This window comes from Ostrea edulis, chromosome 9 (assembly GCF_947568905.1).
Source record: "Ostrea edulis chromosome 9, xbOstEdul1.1, whole genome shotgun sequence".
In the NCBI taxonomy this organism is placed as follows: domain Eukaryota; kingdom Metazoa; phylum Mollusca; class Bivalvia; order Ostreida; family Ostreidae; genus Ostrea; species Ostrea edulis.
In genome coordinates this window covers 7,607,663-7,624,942 of record NC_079172.1, presented here as the reverse complement: position 1 = coordinate 7,624,942, position 17,280 = coordinate 7,607,663, and the positions used below count along the sequence as shown (strand labels likewise).

The window sequence follows — 17,280 nt, the reverse complement described above, 5'->3', positions numbered from 1 at the left end:
ATGCTCTCCCCGCGAGAGAAAGGCATATTGATATGGCTTAGTACTATAAAGTGAGTGAAAATCAAAAAAGAATTCTGCACCACAAGGTACCCTTATAACTTACATGACACTGTACAAAAGAAACATACCTCTACAAAAGCCTGGGTATGTTGTCATACTATCTTCAAATAATTTTATTCATAATTATCATCGTTAAGGGGTTTCCATGAACCTGTCCGTTCTTTGAACCAAAGACGTTGAACCTTGATCAGTTCTTTCTCTCACTGAATGGACAGTTTTGGTTGATATCCTTCACATAAAAATTGAAGACAAAACTAAGTATTGCAGTATAAGTATAACATCACTTTAATTGAATAGAAAATTATTTTAAGAAACAGAAATAGCCTATACATCTAAATCGCTATGAGAAATACTATAATACTATTTAGATGCGTGATAACTTTGTACTAAATGTATCAAATATACTCATGCCTATGGCTGATAACACATGTATTAAGCTTTAATTAGTGGAAAATTATATAATAGAATCATACTTGAGGTCCATGGCATTCAAACACACAGCTATATCATTAAATTCAATAGTTCTAACCAACCTCAAAATCAATTCCTGTCTTGAAAAATAGTGATACATTGATATTCTAACACCTTGGTGTCCGATATTACTATGTATAGAACATAAACGCTTGACTTTTAATAATGTTGTATTCAATGACGGGTACTATTCCCGTTGGTTCAGTTCTTCACTCTCTCTCTGTTACGACGATCTTGTACTCAGACGGAAGTTCTACACCAAATCCCATCATTCTGTATTCGGGGTTTGCTTTGATGCCATCCGGAAGACGAATTTCAAATCGCTTCAGAAGATTTGCACACATTAACAGCAATTCCGGTTTGGCGACGGTTTCGCCCAAACAAACTCGACGACCTGCTGAGAAGGGAAGCCAGCTGTCTGGTCTTGTTGGTTTCATTTTGCCATTTTCATCAAGGTATCGATACGGATCGAAACTCTCGTGATCTTTCCAATACTTGGGGTCGTGATGAAGTGCCCAGTAGTTGATCATAACGGTAGTCCCTTTAGGAATGTCGTATCCACCTATTTTAGATATAATCAGAATAATGAATATCGATTAACAAGTTACCTCATTCTAATTACACTATCTTTAAAGAGATGATTAAGGTTCTCATATTTGCTACCATTCTATTTACATGTACTACATTACATTCGAGTGAAGTGAATTTCCGCGTTTTTCGTTTCTTTGTCTATAGAAGAGCTCCTGAATCATTTTTTTACTTAGTAAAACATTGAAGCACTCGCTCAAATTATCTTTCGCCAAAAATTGCGGACAAGATAAAATCGCGGAAATAGAAATTGTATATAATATACAGAACATTCATCAACTTTATAAAAACCACATACCAACTTCAGAATCACAGATAGTCTTGTGCGGGACACCTAGTCCCGCGACATTCCCCAGTCTCATAGTCTCGAACACACACGCCTCTGTAAGATCAAAATCGTTCCTGTTCTTCATCGACGGCATACCTAAACCTAATAAAGATTCGTGTACAAATGTATATCAGTTATTTAATGACCAAATTTATGCAGTACATCAAAAACACAACAACCTATCGAAAATTTCTTTCATTCTTACCAGCAACTCTATCAATTTCCTCCTGACATTTAGACTGGATTTCCGGATGCTTGGTCATGAAGTACACAAACCAGTCCATGGTCATTCTGGTGGTGTCCACTCCAGCTACACATAGAATATTCGTACAATATACATAATGTTGTAAATCAAGTCGAAAAGAAAAACACCAAATAAGTGAAATAACCCATTTAATCTTAAAGGAAAGGTTAAGACAACGAGCAGTGATCAATCTCATAACTCCTATAAGTAATAAAAAAAAATAGAGAGTTGGGCAAACACGGACCCCTGGATATACCAGAGATGGGATCATGTGCCTAGGAGTAAGCAACCCCTCTTCTTTATAACTAACGGAAACCAAATACAGAACTTTTCAAAACAACTTCAGTTCATCATTTTTATCTCGAGTCTAGCTATACACCATAGCAATAATATTTATTTCCATATGAAATAGATTTCTTTAACGAGAAATACTTGAATTAAAATCGGGTGCAGGATATTGGTGTCAATGTACATAAGTATAAATGTTAATCGCATCGGGATCGGCCTCCTTCCAGATGCTGTCTTCAGCCAGAGCAGTCGAAGCAATAATTTGAGAAATGTCTTTTGTGATGGCCACTGCATTATGCCGTCTGTCCAAATTCCCACCAACGCATCTCAAATCAAACAAGCACATAATGTAAAGTTCGGATAGTGGCTGCTGTGTTTGTGGGTTTTTCAATACTAGTGCCTCGCCTTCTTAGTATACGAGATGGTACGCTGTTTCCGGCTATTTTTGTTGTGGCATATTATTTGTAAAGCGGACGTTCGTACATGCCCAGTAAACTGATTTCATGTGTTTTGTAGTATTGCCAATGAATTTGTACGGTGCATTTGAACTGTGACTGTTGATTTTGTGAAACTATGACTGCTGTCAAAATGATCGCTATTTACAACGTAACTCCCAACTGACTCAACATTTCTTAATTAACTCTAACTGATTCCATATGCATTGTGTTGCCAGTGAATTTGAAACTGTTCTGTGTAATTGAACTGTATTTTGGTGAAACTGTTGTCAAAATGAACGCACATTTCTAGATGAATGCACATCTCTATGACCTTCCAGATGACATAAAGAAGTCAACATCTCTTGAAATTTCCAACAAAACGTCTTAAAACTCCTTTCTATGAATAAGCTTTTTAGATTCTAACGTGTATACACTGTGAATGTTTAGCTATTGCTCTTGCTTATAGTGTTTTATTTCTTATAATTTTACAGATGTAAGATCTTATCTCATACTGTCAGTTAATGATGTTTTACTGTTGCATTCCTCTTCTTATTCTTGTAAAGTGCCTTAGAGTAATTTGTTTTATAAGGCGTTATACGAAAGGTGAAGATAACGAACAGGGATCAATCTCATAAATCCTATAAGCAATACAAAATAGAGAGTTGGGCAAACACGGACCCCTGGATATACCAGAGGTGGGATCAGGTGTCTAGGAGGAGTAAGCAATCCCTGTCGACCTGTCACACCCGCCATGAGCCCCATATCTTGATCAGATAAACGGAGTTATACGTAGTCAAAATCAGTGTGTATAAATTGTACTATTATTATCATCGTTATCATCACTACTCATTCCATAATCAAACTGAATATTGAATTAATTTAAGATGCTCTAGGTAAGTAACCATCCGCGGTTAACCAGGGGTGGTCAAGTTTAACCTTGTTAAAACTGTAAATGTAAATTTTTCAAGAAAACAATGCCTAATTTCCTGATTTAACATTTGGCAATTAGTGTCCTGTAATTCACACACACATCTTGGTGTTTGATTTCATTCACATGTAACTTGAAGTACGCATATTCAATTTTAATTTTTACATCATGTGCAACTGGTTTCTATGATAAAGAATACTTCAGAATTAAAATCTTTAAAAAAACGACTGTCTCATACCGAAAAATATGTCCGATATGGTCTGAACTAAGTGTGTATCGTCCAATTTCTCCAGGGCCGCTTCATCCCCCTCATTTTCTGCTTCCTGTCTGGCGATCAGTAAACTGTCGATGAAGTCTCTATTTACACCTATAAGACACGATGAACGCCAAATACAAAAAGTTTTTTTTCTAAACGATACATCTGCCTACCCCTTGATGACTAGGACTTCATGATATTTTCATCCTTTACAAACGTTCCTCATCAAAGAAATCCTTAAAAATGACTTCAAATCTTTGAAAGGCTCTAACCTGGTTCAAAAGTGTCCAAGTGTTCTTTGAATTTCGCACGAAGTATAGCCAAAACTTCGCCAATTTTTTCCACCAGGATCGTCCATTTAGCTGTTGGGTATATATCCTTGAAGTATGGAAACAAATCCTCTAGCACTCCGGTTCCGAATTCGTTGAGCAAGTCTTCATCTAATTTTAGAAATCCTTTCACTTCTGGGTCATCCACTGCTCGCCTAGAAAGGGATAAATCATTGATATACAATTGATTTAAAAGAGAGAATATTTGTGAAAATTAGATAAATGATTCATAAAAATAATAGATGATTTCAAAAGTACAATACTGTTTAATTCCGTATGTTACATTCTTCGATAATAAATGAATGCAGTGCAACAAGTGATGGCCCGTGACGTCGAACAACACTATGCAATACAATGTATTACAATAACTTTTTATCAATTACTGTGTGACATTTCTCTTTCATTGTTTACCATATCGTGAATAAGAAACTACAAAGAATACTATACGTACTTCTCACCAAAACAAATGGTGTAGAGTTGATGGAAAACCATCAGATTGATATAATCTCTTGCACAGAACGGATCTTTCTCCTGTGCCATTTTATCCAGAAATTTGTTCATGTTGTCTTGTATCATGTTTTCAAGTAGATCTCCTTGTAAGTAATGCCTAAAACATCAGTAAAACTACTGAACATATGCTTGTCCAAAATGTTTCACTTTTCCCACAATTTATTTCTTTACAATTTTGTCTATTTTCCGTCTGAGATACTGTAGTAGATAAGATACTAGCAAAAATTCATTTGATATTTAAATTACTATTTCAAACAATTGACATGAAAGTAAAGTTCTTTTTCTTTCATCAGTAACAAGTCAGAATTCTGTCTATGCCTTTTATTCCCATTCGTTTAATGTGGTTTTATGGAGCACATAATTTTTTTTAGCAGATTGTTTTTTAAAGTCTTCTTCATAACATCCTACTAAAATTGTTATTTTACAGTACCTTAGTGCTTTGCCTGCTATTTTCCTGTGCAATTTCCAAGTTGGTGAGTAAGTACTAAGTACAATGTCTTTTCCTCCCTCCGTAAATAAATCACCTGAATTATCAATCAAAATGTGTCACATTTTTAAAAAAAAACACTTTTTCGCATACATTGAAATAATTATCATTACCTAACAAAATAAATACAATTCATTTATTTACCAGATGTGATTTTTGGTCTTCCAGCAAAATCTGCCTTCCTTTTCACCATTGCCTCCAGCACCACATCGATATTGTTTAAAATGATCCATCTTCTGGGACCTATGTTTTTGTGTTAAAAAAGATTTACTGGTGAAAGTAATCCAACATCTTAACGTCTCTCTCTATATATACATCTCTATGTAAAACTTATACGGTACCAATTTTGATGCACCAGATGCGCATTTCGACAAATAATGTCTCTTCAGTGATGCTCAACCGAAATGTTTGAAATCCGAAATAACTATGAAGTTTTAGATCTAAATATAGCCAAAAACAGCGTTTCAAACAAGTGGAGCCAAAACTCTATATATCTTTCTCTCTGTATGTCTGTGTGTGGGGGGTGTCATCATTTCCAATCCTCAATTCAAAAAATAACAAAAGTTAGATAAATTCTAAAATAACACAAGTTTAACACAAGTTGGCTACACCAATTAATGATGAAACCAAGCTTGTTAATTTATAGTTGTCAGCCTTTAATTTGCAAACTGTATAAAGTATTAACACCCATATTTAAAAAAACGTACACAAAGAATTACCAGTGATGAAAAACATTCATATTATACCATTTACATATTTTGAGATATAATTAATAATGCAATGTACTAGCTTGTTTTAAAGCATTTAGTCATCGATAATACATTATATATTTTGCTAAATGTTTACTATATCGAATTCCATGTTTCTAGTTACTTATGTTGCACTTGCAAATAAACAACTATAGTAGTGAAACGATACATGGCGATGTAGTCGATTCGAGATACAAATTCTCGATCTTTGAGAAAAAAAATTCTCTCGATTCAATTAGAATATTAGTATACAATATAATACCTTATTCAACACGTTTTATGATTGGCTAACTAATAGTGCCAACATATAAATTGGATCATGATGCATAGCTTATAACGTGTCAAACGTTGCAACATTCGATCTCTTTCATTTGTATAGTATAATCTTTCATCTGTATTGTATAAGTTTTCATTTGAGTTGTAAATAACAATCGTTTATATTGCACATTCTCTATTTGTATTGCATAATTATGAATATAAAATTATATACAATACAAAGGAAAATTATATGTTACAAATGAAAAAAGGTTCACAATACAAATAGAAAAAATGGAATGAAATCCAAAATTATACAGTAGAAATTTAGAATATACATGTGACCTACTTACATTATACATGAAAGATGAAAATAACGAACACTGATTAATCTCATAACTGATCAATCTCATAACTCCTACAAGCAATACAAAATAGATAGTTGGACAAACACGGACCCCTGGACACATCAGAGGTGGGATCAGGTGACAAGGAGGAGTAAACATCCCCTGTTGAACGGTCATACCCGTCGTGAGCCCTATATCCTGATAAGGTAAATGGAGGTATCCGCAGTCAAAATCAGTGTACCAAGAACGGCCTAACAAAACACGTCAGACAGCATTTGACCTAATAATATGTTGTATTGACGAACTAGATCGTTGTAATAACCATAGGTGTATATTGTGTAATATAACGTGGCATTATATTTATAGGTTATAGACTTTGTATGGGAAAATATGACGACCGGGTTTTTTGGCGCGTAGACGGACCGAGCTTGCACAACACAACATTCTCAATTTCTTTAACAAAATCATATTTCAGGAAATAAACCCAAACTAACCAATTTGGGGGGGGGGGTAGTTGTAAAATTGTCATTTATTGATGACAAGAAGATATCAAGATAAACAATTAGGGAGATCCTACTTTCTTATCAAATTGTACATAGACTTGGTTTAGGATCTCCCAAAGTTACATGTTAAGATATAGTGTGAAAATTATAATCACTATGATGAAAAATAAGGTGGCAACAAACAATAGGCCACAACTATAGTCAAATGACAACGTGTAAAATATATACAGCAGGATGGTTGAAGGGGTGGCGGTGGGTATCTTTTCTTATGATTCGCTTAAAACAAGTCGAACGTCTAACGACAATAACAATATACTGATAACGTCACCCAGTAATTTATGACGTCATACAAATTAATACAAATAAAAAGTATGAAATAGAAATGGAAAAGATCAAATCCCATAACGTTTGATATGTCATAGACACTTTCACAGATAAATAATAAAATGTCAAATGAAATCATCAAAACAATAGATGAGTTTATCAGATTCATTGGAAAACTTAGTTTTATTGACATTTTCAACTTACTGAAATGTTCACTTTCAGTGCATTATCCCCGGTGTTTAATTTCCGAGCATTATTCAGATTAGATAAGAAGCACAAACTATCTTAACTGTGCGTCTTGCTCTTCTATCGACTTAAGAACAATAAAACAACGACTCCTGTAGAGCTTTTCAATATCGCATACACGTGAAAGGTGAAGAAAACGAACAGTGATCAATCTTATAAATCATATCAGCAATACAAAATAGAGAGTTGGGCAAACACGGACCCCTGGACACATCAAAGGTGGGACCAAGTGGCTAGGAGGAGTGAGCCGTGAGCCCTCTATCTTGATCAAATAAACAGAGTTATCCGTAGTGTGCCACGTACATCTAAATCGAATCATATCAACTGACAGCTTGAGCAAATATCGTCGAACTAATCGACTAGATCAACACAACATTCTGAATTTCTTTAACAAAATCATATTTCAGGAAATAAACCCAAACTAACCAAAAGACAGACTTAATACTGGACCATACTTCTTGGAGAGTTCCACCACTTTCTTATGGACTTCAACCGAGGTATACACTGGAAAAAAAACAAAAGGGGAATAATTTCATACAATTTTCTCAAATACATTTTATTTGATCTAAAGGTTAAATCTCACTTACAGGGGGGGGGATACTCACATTGTTATTGCACAAATAATGGGGAGAATATAGTAGAATGTAAATGAAAGGTGAATATAACGAACAGTGATCAACTATATAAATATGCAAGTGTTGGTATACATGTATAGTAAGCTTTTTGAGGTGAACAAAATTTCACTACAGTGTCATTAAGAAAATGCAAGTCATATTTTCATCGACTTTCAACAAAACCCAAACACATTCATTTTTTCCGCATTTTGTAATTGTACTACGTTTCTTACAAGACATTTCTCATTTCCTACGAAAAAAATATTTTTATTTCAGGGTTTTTATCTTGCAAAAGATTTTGTTTTCTAGCTTATCATACAACACATTCCTCTGATAAGAATATTTCTCCACAAGATCCTCAATAAGGTAACAGCTTTGTTTTCATAAGATGAAAAAGGAATGCCCAATTTCAGATTCCGCGGGTCTAAGTTTTTTCAGAATTTTTTACAAATATTTTGAAAGTGACCTGAATAATTCCCGACTAGTGGTATGGACCATGGTCCTGGTGGCAGACGATATCGCATTCGTTTGATGGCATAAAACACCACGAGACCTATACTAACTCCCGCCAAAACGGTCTGTGTGTTTATAGATACGTCGATCATGGTTGTTTCACGTTTTCCCTAACTGTATCTCTTTCTGAAATAAAGAAAATGATCAATTTTATGAAATAGAGTACCTCAAAACAAATCAAAATAAAAATGAACAAAACATGACATTCATAGAAATATAGATTAAGAATATGTACAATTAAAACGTTGCTATGACGTCATGTTGTGTTTGTGCAATGCTGTTATGCAGTTGGACATTTACGCATCCAAAAGAAACGAAATCTGAAGCAATCATTGCATGCATGAATTTTATTAAGGTAGGCAGTCTGTTTAATTACAAAACATCACAGACATTACAAACCTTCATCGGGAGTGTTTTCAAACACGTCCTTAGATTCTCATTTCCGTCATTGAAAATGAAAGTTTTGATTGAAGTTCACATACTTTTGAATAAAAATCCGTATAATAAACCATAAAATATCGAACCCTACATCGAGATCTTTGCATGTTTACAAACTAATATTCTGCAAAGATAACTGTATCGAATTGAGACAGAACACTGTATCAGTTTCAAAGTTTCCAAATGCATTTTATTATGAAAGGTGAAGATAACGAACAGTGATCTATCTCATAACCCCTATAAGCAATTCAAAATTTAGCTTAGGGCAAAAATAGACCCCTGGATATACCAGATGTGGTATGAGGTGTATAAGAGAAGTAAGAATCCGCTCTTGATCAGGTAAACAGAGTATACCATTTTCAAAATCAGTGTGTAAAGAACGCCCTCAATTGATATCGACCACGCCAGACAGTATTGGACCCAATGATATGATGAATTGGCAAACCAAATCGCTATAATAGCTACAAAGATTGTGAATTGCTTACTTTCAACGGGACTGTTTAAAGCCCTGCAACATAAACTTGTTTCTCAGTAGCTTGCCTTGATTTAAAAACTGATCATAAGCAGAACAACTCGTTAAGAGACACCAATACCATCTGCAGGTGATGATGGAATATTGCTACATAAATATGGGAATTTGGCGATGAAGAAGCTAAAGCCAACCCGTTTGTCATAAAGTTGAGTTGTTAGTTTGCTGTTAACATATATGTTCAATAAAATATCGAAATCCGAAGCAGAGGTGGAATACTCTAATCGGATATATCGAATCAACATATGAATAAAAATGATAAACGTTAATAAATGAAAGTTCGTCGATATAGGTATTGTCGAGTTGATGACCACAAGAGAGATTTTCTTCTGCCTCAGAATACCAAAGCAGGTCAGCTAACAAAGGGGAACAATTCATGCCCTTTATAAGATTTCAACTATGAAAAGGTGAAGAAAATGAACAGTGACCAAAGCACACACGGACGGACTTAAGGTGGTTTGCAACCCCTCCCCCTAATATTTTCAACGTTTAATGCAATTGGGTAATTCTTTATCAAAAAACAATTCAGTTTACATGTTTATGGAGTACATGTAAATGCATAATGTATTAAAGAATTTCATCGAAGTCATGTTATTTTATCAAATCGAAATTATTAATCTCACCATTTACATGCCGGTTTAGGTTTCAGTTACTAAAACCTGTACTTCAATGCAGCTAAGAGCAAACATTAATACTGATGAAAGATGAAGATGATTTATACAAGTCCCTTTTCCGACTCCCCGAGGTTCCTACATGACTTATAGAAAATGTCTCAGGACTAGTCTGTCTGTTTAGTGAAAAATCTTGAATCAATAATTTGCTTGGATCTTAATTTGTATTTGTTTTTGTATTTGTTAATCATTACAAAGCTTTCAGAGCATAAAAAGGTGAAGCTAACGAACCGTTATCAATTGTATACCTCCTAAAAAGAATACAAAATTAAGAGTAGGGCACACACGGGCCCCTGAGGATACCAGATGTGTGATCAGATGCCTAAATGAGTAACCATCCCCTGTTGACCGGTCACAGCCATCGTGGACACTAACTCTCGATCGGCTAAATAGTGTAATACATAGTCAAAATCAGTGATTAAAGAATGGCCTCAATTGGTATGAAACAGGTCAATGATAGGTAAATCAGATCATTACAACGACCATCAGAGTTGCTGTTAAAGATTGTTGAAACCCCTGTAACATCAACGTATTTGTCAGTAGCTTGTCTTGTCAATTTAAAAAAATTACCATACGCAAAACAAGCTTATGCATGTGAATTGGTTGAGAGAAAAACCACTATATGAAAGTGATAATACAATCTTACTACATACATCCAAGTTTGGGAAGTTGACGATGGAGAATCTGAAATCATCTCGTTTATCATAAAGTTGAGGTGTTAGTTTACTGTTAAAACGTCATCGATATATCTATATGTCGAGTTGAAGGCCAAAGATACAATACAATGAGTCTTCCTTGTGACAAGACCTTTCCGTTGTCACAAGGAATACTCATGTGAAATATCAAAGCTCTATCACTTACTGTTCAAAAGGTATAAGCAAGGTTAAAATTTTCAAAAAGTAGGTCAAACTCCAAGATCACTGGGTCAAAAATGTTGGTACCCACGGAAAGGTCGTGTCATAAGGAATACTCATGTGAAATATCAAAGCTCTATCACTTACTGTTTAAAAGTTGTTAGCAAGGTTAAAGTTTCAGACAGGATTACAGAATGACAGACAGGACAAAAACAATATGCCCCCCCCCCCCATCTTCGATCTCGGGGACATAAAAACAGTAGGAAATGTAAATACAAATGTATTTGAAGATAAATGCTTCGATCGCGTCGATACAACCAAAGAATAAACGTATAAATGAAGAAAATGTACGTATTTATGGAGTGAGTGGATGCTCTTTATATTTTCTATCTCATGTAATATGATTATTCTGTGTTCTCTTGTGCATTATATATGTAACGTGTCTTGTGAAAATTTCACACAATTTGATTCTATGAATGAATGTTAAAGATTTACTCAAGTGAATGTATTGAAGTCACAGCATGCATTTCCGCTTGAAGTTCGTGTGTACATTAAGCATCAATGTTCGTAGTTACAACTCTCTCATGTTTAGAAAACTTGAACATTTCCCGTATATTGCATCAGTTCATCATTAAATTTATGTATACGGATATGTCACGAAAAGGATTCCGTACATTTGGTCTCGTGTTGGTTGTAAAAGTTAGCCATTGGTTGTAAAAGTTCGCCGTTGGTTGTAAAAGTCAACCGTTGGTTGTAAAAGTCCGCCGTTGGTTGTAAAAGTCAGCCCTTCTCAAAATGTTTAAGTCTACTACTCACTTTTCAACATAGTGTTTTTCCATTATTATTATTATTATTATTTAGGCCTACTTGTGTTTTTATATCAATCAACTCTGAGAACAGATTAAATCAATATTTAAGATGAGAAAACAGCAATTGCTATAAGATTTGAAAATCGCTATGTTGGTTAAGTGGAATAAAAGAAACTTCACAATGTCAGCTATATGCTAAACAATCAATAAAAGTTATACCCCAGGTTGACCATCTCTGTTTATAAGTCCTTTCTACTAGTCAACACATTACATCCGCCTCACTTGTCGGACCGAAAACACCTGGCGTGATCATGTAGTTCACCTATCGGACTCAAAATTAAAACACGATAGAAAATGTACAGGATACAATACACGTATCAACACTTCGCCGCGAGTTACGTCCCTTTGAGGCGTCAGCCAAAAGGTCAATCGGTGAAAAACCAAGTTTTCCTTCTTTACCTTACCAAATGTAAGATGTTAATTATTACTTTGAATTTTAGCCAATTACCAAGTTTTCATACAAGTTAATGGGTTAACCCAATCTGAGGAATATTGTAGTTAACTGCAATTGATGGAAAAATAACAGATGACAAAGCTACAGATAGGAAAATTACAAACGCCAACATAGGGAAATACGATTTTTATCCGGGAGAGATGGCGGACAAGGGACGTAACTTTCGCGAAGTGTTGATACGTGTATTTCTGCTAAATGACAACACAATATTTATATGGGGCATACTGAATACTGTTGCGCAGTTTTTGACAAGTGCCACAGAGGGTGTTTTAATCTACTTGCTCCGCTATATATCAAACATGTATAGGAATGAGATACTAAATGTTAACTTGTATACACATGTATGTGCTTACCTGTCGTTAAAATTCACATTGTACGTGCATGACCATGAACCTTGTCTTTCTTCCGTTTAGTGTAAACAAATTAAGTAGCACACCACACATGACTAATGTGAAAATCTAGTACTCTGACCCCATTTATATTCTATACAGTACAAAGAAACTGAAATAACACTTCATGCATGCCTGAAATCTGGTCTGATGTTAGTTCAAAATCCAGTACGCTGTCTGTGTTGACGTATGCAGTAATTCGCTTATCAATAACATTGAAGATATATAGACGAGATAGATACGTCAGCATAGAAAGCGTACTGGATTTTTAATATATTCGATCAGCGCATACTATCTATTCAAGATATTTAATATATTCGATCAGTGCATACTATCTATTCAAGATATATTACTGGATTCAGGTACTCTTCACACAATTGCTCTGAAAAAATATAGTTCCATTCATGATCAGCAGATACAGAATTACAACAAATGTATAGAATATCGATGTGTATGTAATACGTGGGAGAAAACAAAATTAAAGTCAAATGTTTTTAAGAAAAATCACTTTTCCCCCAGAAATGTATATAAGAAGTGTTCATATTCCTACGCTAGCTGCCTCCGTCTTTTCACGAAATATAGGTCATTCTTCGATTGAAAAATTTTTCACGATTGATTATACTATTGCAACAATTATATTACTTTGATGAATATTGTTCGTTAATTATCATACAATTTCTTCTGAGAGAGAATGTTAATCATTAATTTATGTGGGGTTTTCCCGTTGTTTAATGACGGAATGCGTATACAACACTCAACACCTGGATTCGGACCACAATTAAAAGGTGAAGGTCACCAGTCTGAAGATATTTGCAATGTATTCAGTGTGACATATTCATGTCTATTTATTTTTTAAGGGTTTCTTTGCTGTTAAGGTTATACCATACACAAAATTTGGAGAAAGTGTAGATTACATCAATCTTTCTTGTTTTTGCCATTCTAAAGTTCACATTAATTTGTTACATGGTAAAAATTAGAGTACAATTGTATTTATTCCGAGAGATTTGAATTTTTTCATGTCTTTGCTTTGAATTTCCATACAGATATAAAAGGAAAAATTTGGGAAGAATGATAAAATAAGACTGGTTTGATAGGGAAATTTTGTGATAAAAATGATCATTTTTAGCAAAAATTAAGCCTGCACAAAGTATGTGCCCCAATAAGTTGTATTAATAGGTATACGCATTCTCATGTAGTATTTTTAAAGCTATACTTTTCTGCTGTATTTTAATAAATTTGCTAATCCCCAACTTCCTTGATTTCCTTCTTTATCATTCGACAAAAAAGCATAAATATCTTTGTACCGTATTTCTGCCATCTATCCATTTTTTCATATGTCTTGCAAGCACCGGTGTGTGCACTGTTTGCTAGTGACAAAAGACTGGTAACGGTATTTGCTACGGACATGAAGGACTATACACCAGTTTCATAACAAGTGCAGTCTTTTCTTAGAGATCAGCTGAGCATAGTGAAAATTCAAGTAAATTAAAAGTCGAATATCTTGGATATGGGGGTAACCCATATCTATTCTTGTTAATATTGATTTTCAATATTTCTATACGATTAAAATTAAAATCGCAAGTAATCAGAAATTGAAACGAAACAAAAAATATGATTTTATGAAGAATAAATTATGTTAACTTCGTGAAAATTTGCATGTAACTATTATAAATGTGTATTTTGATTAAAATCAAAACTTTAGATATGTATATGAATATATTTATAAAGTGAAAAAATTCTGTTCAGTGTTTTGAGTTTTAACATATATACGCGTGCGTGCGCGAAATATTGCGTGCGTGCACTGAATTTATCGACGCAACCCGTGTCTTTATCAAGAGACGTATATTACATAAACAAATACATATGTATGCAATCTACATACTGATAATCTACGGCGTTAACAAAAATACATCAATGGACTATCTTAAAATCCCTAATTGTAAATTTGTTGATTTATCTTAATTGTTTATTCCTTAATTTTCATATTGCAAAGATAGGTTTTATGTTACAGAGGTAGGTTTTATATTACACAGGTAAGTTTTATATTACACATGAATGTTTTATATCTTACAGGTAGGTTTTAAATTTCGCAGGTAGGTTTTATATTATACAGGTAGGTTTTATATTACACAGGTAGGTTTTATATTTCACAGGGAGGTTTTATGCTACTCTGATAGGTTTTATATTTCACAGGTAGGTTTTATGCTACTCTGATAGGTTTTATATTTCACAGGAAGGTTTTATATTACATCGAAAGGTTTTATATTACACATGTAGGTTTTTCTACTTATATTACATATCTAGGGTTACATCGTATGACGAGTATTTTTTTTTTTTTTTTTTTTTTGTAAACAATCTGTATATATCATAATATATGTTCAATATATGCATACCAAGGATGACGAGTATTTTATGCAATTGAAAAATTTTGCCTTTCGATCCGTACTAAATTTTCTTCTGCGTTTTTGATTTCTGCGGTTGCATTATACCTCTATGTACGTATGTAAGTAAGATTTTCGACGCAACCCGCGTCTTTATCAAGAGACATATATTACATAAACAAGTATCACACACCACGAAAAAACGACAAGAATCAATAATCTGTTAACAAGAATGATACACGTTTGTACTAAATGAGAATATATATATATATATATATATATATATATATATATATATATATATATATATAGTATTATAGTATAGTATAGGCATGGAGCTTTATTGAATGTTTGCATAAATCTTTCCACCGAAGTGGAGTTGGAAAATATTGGAAATATTAAAGATTTCTTTTATCAAAATTTTGAGATGATGCAAGATAATAAATAAGACATCAGCCATATAATATAAAAAAAAAAAAAAACAATGGTTTTTATCATGTGGAATTGTACCTCTCTTGTCTATTCGATTTTTCTCCACCAGTTACAGTTCTGCATCTAATACACTAAAGGGCGTTAAAACTGCAATAATAGATCATTTTCTGTATTATTCATCAGTTCACTACAGTAAATAAACACATCATATATTACATAGGCATTAGGGGTCCGTGTTTTCCCAACTCTTTAGTTTGTATTCCTTATTGTAGTTTTCAGATTGATCACTGTTCGCTATCTTCACCTTTCGTGATTTATATCTCCCGTTTATGCAATAAATTGTTTATTATACCGAAACAAAGCAAGACTACAAGAAAAATCTACTACAAAGTAAAGATAAGATAAACAGCAAATTTTTCCGTAAAACATGCATGAAAGGTGAAGATAACGAACAGTGATCAATCTCATAACTCTTATAAAGAATCACGGATGAATCCGGGACTAGGAGGAGTAAGCATTTAAGCATCCCCTGTCGACCGATCACATCCATCACAAATCCCATATCTTGATCAGGTAAACGGAGTAATCTGTAGTCAAACTTAATGTGCCATGAACAGCCTAACAATCGGTATCAAACACGTCAGGTTGTATTGGCAAAATATAACGTTATAACAATCAACTTTAATTCAGACTGTTAAACCGCCATAACATCCGATTTATTTGTCAGTAGCATGCCTCGATTTAAAGTGATCATACACAGAACAAGCTCTTGCGTATCTAATCAGTTGAGAGATATAAACACTATATGGTGGTGGTAATGGAATACCGCTACATAAATATGGGAAGTTGACGATGGAGAAGCTGAAATCTGTTTATCATAAAGTTGAGGTGTTAGTTTGCCGCTAATAAATCTTGTATTAAGAATACACAACCTTCCTTTTCGACAGATCCATTTCTTTACCGTTTGAGAATAATTCACGCCATTTCTTCGCCCATCTGTGCTTTCGTTTGTTCTCGAGAACTTCTCCACCAATCAATTGCCCCTCCGATGTAAATACTACTTCTTCAGTTTCTTATCATATTCTACCTTCTTTTCTTCTCTGACAGTGTTAGAACGACCGCTGTCCCTTCTGTTCTCTTCGCTCTCCCGGTAATTTTATCAATGAAGTGAGAAAAATGAGAAACGGCATCAAGTTTACTAGTGAGTATTGCGAGTGAAACAACGGGCTGGTAACGCGTTTTCCAGATTTCCTCTAATTTTCTATCTAACCAACTCCAAACGCCAAGAAATCACACCCGGGTTATGTCAGTTAATTCCTAACATTTACCAGAGGTGGGTTCAGCTGCCTAATAGCAGTAAGCATCCCTTGTTGACCTGTCATACATACTGTGAGCCTTATATCCTGATTAGAAAAACAGAGTAATCAGTAGTCAAAATTGATAAGTAAAAATGGCCTAACGCTTGCTATAAAACACGCAAGACAGCAATCGACCCAATGACAGGTTGTATTTACAAAGTAGATCATTATAACAACTAAATGACTGTGAAAGAGTGACTTTAAACGGGATTATTCAAACCCATGTAACATCAACTCTTATGTCGGAAGCTTGTCTCCATTTATGAATTAGCACACGCAGAACCAGTCTGATTAAAACCAGACCCTCAATCTCGCTCTCTTTTTTTCTATGTCCGCTGGTTGATTTATATAGAGATCTCTTCATTTGATTGGATCTTTAAAATAGAAGTTAATGTATACAAAGTAACCTTTGACGTGACCTACAGGCC

At 34.2% G+C, this 17,280-nt stretch overlaps 1 protein-coding gene across 4 annotated transcripts; it reads right to left on the bottom strand.

Moving 5' to 3' along the window:
• Positions 1–321: 321 nt before the first annotated feature.
• Positions 322–12,841, bottom strand: LOC125658350 (steroid 17-alpha-hydroxylase/17,20 lyase-like). Of its 4 annotated transcripts, none has more exons than XM_056148422.1 (12): positions 12,646–12,714; positions 10,762–10,799; positions 8,431–8,603; positions 7,777–7,854; positions 5,071–5,169; positions 4,870–4,963; positions 4,381–4,536; positions 3,873–4,084; positions 3,583–3,711; positions 1,653–1,757; positions 1,418–1,549; positions 322–1,093 (listed from the first exon to the last, which is right to left on the bottom strand). In XM_056148422.1, exons 3-12 carry the CDS (start codon positions 8,567–8,569, stop codon positions 741–743), a joined length of 1,497 nt encoding a protein of 498 aa, XP_056004397.1. In that variant the 5' UTR covers positions 8,570–8,603; positions 10,762–10,799; positions 12,646–12,714; the 3' UTR covers positions 322–740. The 4 variants fall into 4 exon arrangements, with proteins under 4 accessions (XP_056004397.1, XP_056004396.1, XP_056004398.1 ...); XM_056148421.1 differs by having other exon boundaries at positions 10,769–10,799; positions 12,646–12,707; XM_056148423.1 differs by lacking the exon at positions 10,762–10,799 and having other exon boundaries at positions 12,646–12,841.
• Between the last annotated feature and the right edge of the window lie 4,439 nt (positions 12,842–17,280).

Excerpts from the sequence above, each read along its gene's own strand:
- LOC125658350 (XM_056148423.1), bottom strand. The coding sequence starts at position 8,569 with ATGATCGACGTATCTATAAACACACAGACCGTTTTGGCGGGAGTTAGT. Across the intron at positions 4,537-4,869 it reads ATAGCAGGCAAAGCACTAAG|GCATTACTTACAAGGAGATC; the intron begins GTACTGTAAAAT and ends CTGATGTTTTAG. Across the intron at positions 1,094-1,417 it reads TATCTGTGATTCTGAAGTTG|GTGGATACGACATTCCTAAA; the intron begins GTATGTGGTTTT and ends TATCTAAAATAG.